The 2,520-nt window shown below is 51.9% G+C and overlaps 1 protein-coding gene across 1 annotated transcript in view; it reads left to right on the top strand.

Annotated features, from left to right (window-relative positions):
• Positions 1 to 1,490, top strand: part of EMH_0036260 (uncharacterized protein) — a gene marked incomplete at both ends in the record, with an annotated part of 3,219 nt that extends 1,729 nt beyond the window's left edge. Inside the window, one exon of the mRNA XM_013495069.1 lies at positions 337 to 1,490. Coding sequence (XP_013350523.1) covers positions 337 to 1,490 — 1,154 coding nt within the window. The remainder of the gene's footprint in view (positions 1 to 336) is intronic.
• Positions 1,491 to 2,520: the final 1,030 nt, after the last annotated feature.

The following is a 2,520-nucleotide window of genomic DNA, read 5'->3' as shown; positions in this document are numbered from 1 at the left end:
TTTTTTTTTTTTTTTTTTTTTTTTTTTTTTTTTTTTTTTTTTTTTTTTGGGGTTTTATGGTTCTAAGGCAAATAAAACAGACCTATTTGATAATATGTGATGATGATGTTTCTTGCTGCTGCTGCTGCTGCTGCTGCTGCTGCTGTTGCTGCTGCTGCTGCTGCTCATGATGATGCTGCTGCTGCTTTTTCTTTTGCTGCTGCTGCTGCCCGTGATGATGCTGTTGCTGCTTTTTTTACTGCTGCTGCTGTTGCTGTTGCTCATGGTTTTGCTTGTGCTGCTCTCCTCTTGCTGCTGCTGCTGCTGCTGCTGCTGCTGCTGCTGCTGTGTATACAGATCCCTCGGTGCAGCCAATAGACCCGCATGCACTTGCTGCAGCAGATGGGGCTTCTACCTTCACTATACCAAACGCCCACAACAGGCTGGCGCAGCAGCGGGCGCAGCAGCAGCAAGCTAAGACTGCTGCTGCTGCTGCTGCTCCTGCTGCTGCTGCTGCTGCTGCGGCAGCTGCGGCAGCGGCTCCTGCTGCTGCTGCTGCAGGACCTGCTGCTGGTAGAGCAGCAGCAGACACCCATGAAAAAGATTCGAGCGGTGCTGCTGCAGCAGAAACAACGAAGCTTGCTGCTGCTGTTGCAGCAACAGCAGCAACAGCAGCAACACATGGAGCTCTTGCTGCAACCGCTGCTGGCAGCACACTCACCCATGCAGCAGCAGCAGCAACAGCAGCAACTGCTGCTGCTGCTGCTGCAGCAGATGCTGCAAAGGCTGCGGGACCAGCAGCACAAGCAGCAGCAGCAGAGGAGAGCAGCAAAACCAAACAACCCCAGTCAACGCAGCAGCAAGCAGCAGCAGCAGCAGCAGCAAGTGCAACAGGAGAGCAGCACGAAGCAACTCCTGTTGAAAGGCATCCTCCAGCTGCTGCTGCTCCTGCTGCTGGCGTTGCTGCAGAGACTGCAGCAACAGCAAAGGAGACAGCAAAAGCAGCAGCAGCAGCAGCACACTCAGCTGCAGCTGTGGCTCAGGCTGCTGCTGCTGCTGCTGCACTGCATGCAGCAGCAACAGACGAAGCTTTTGCTGCAGTGCAGCGGGGGCCTAGCGGCGACAGTGTAGGACGAAGGCCTCAGCAGCCCGAGCAGCAGCAGCAGCAGCAGCAGCAACAGCAGCAGCAGCAGCAGCAGCAGCAGGTTCTAGGCGGTCGAGGCGCAGCAGCAGCTTCTCTAACAACCCCAGCAGCAGCTGGGGCTTCTACACCTATGGGTACTGCAGCAGCAGCTGCAGCAGCAGCAGCATCTGCTGCTGCAGCTGCCGCTGCTGCTGCTGCTGCTGCAACAACGGCAGCACTACCAACAGCAACAGCAGCAGCACTAGCACCTGCAGCAGCAACAACAGCAGCAACAGCAGCACCAACAACCACGCAACCTGCTGCTCCTGCTGCTGCTGCTGCTGCTGCTGCGCCAGACCCTCAAACCACCAAGAAGGCAGACACCTGAAGTGCTGCAACAGCTACTACTGCAGCAGCAGCAGCAGCAGCAGATCCTGCTGCTGCTGCTGCTGCTGCTGTTGCCACTGAGAAGGGATGAAACGATTAGCTCTGCGCGGTGACAGGCGCGAGGGTTTAGGGTTTTCATTTGCAAATTGGGGTTTACAAGCGGTTTAGGGTTTAGGGTTTAGGGTTTAGGGTTTACAGTCACAAGCCGAGGGTTTAGGGTTTAGGGGTCTAGTGGTTAGAGTCTACAGTCTATATTCAAGGGTTTAGGGTTTACGGTATAGCACAGTCAAGGGTTTAGGGTTTAGGGTTTACGGTATCGGAGAGTCAAGGGTTTAGGGTTTGGGGTCTACTAGAGAAAAAGGGTTTAGGGTTTAGGGTTTAGTATCTGAATCCAAGGGTTTAGGGTTTAGGGTTTAGGGTTTAGGGTTTTCAAGCTGGAGTAAAAGGTTTACAATTAAAGAGTTTAGGGTTTACAGTCATAAACCCTAAACCCTAAACCCTAATAAAGGGTTTAGGGTTTATGAGTTGTTATATTAAAATTACTGCATACAGCAGCAAAAACTTAGGGTTTAGGGTTTAGGGTTTAGGGTTTAGGGTTTCACCGCCGCCAATCCTCCTCCTCCTCCTCCTCTTCCTCCTCCTCCTCCTCAGCAGCAGCAGGAGCAGCAGCAGCAGCAGCAGCAGCAGCAGCAGCAGTTGGTGTGTCTTTGATTCTAAATATAATTCTTCCTGCTGCTGGTGATAGAGGGTTTGTTTGTATAATAACAAAATCATGGAGCTGTACATACACCCTATTTATACGCAGTTTTCCACTTAGCGTGCATAAAATTATTTTATTTAATAAACCTTCGGGTGTATATACACTGTCTTCATATAATATAGGGGATAAACTACCTGCTGCTGCTGCTGCTGCTGCTGCTGCTGCTGCTTCTCCTCCTCCTGCTGATGAATCCAACTGCACATTAAAACGACCCCCAGGTAAACAACACACAACCCGCCCAGCTAAACTCAGACAATCCTTCTCCTTTCTC

Source organism: Eimeria mitis, genomic scaffold (genome assembly GCF_000499745.2).
Source record: "Eimeria mitis Houghton genomic scaffold, Emh_scaff1403, whole genome shotgun sequence".
Taxonomy (NCBI): Eukaryota; Apicomplexa; class Conoidasida; order Eucoccidiorida; family Eimeriidae; genus Eimeria; species Eimeria mitis.
This window is presented reverse-complemented; position numbering and strand designations above follow the sequence as displayed.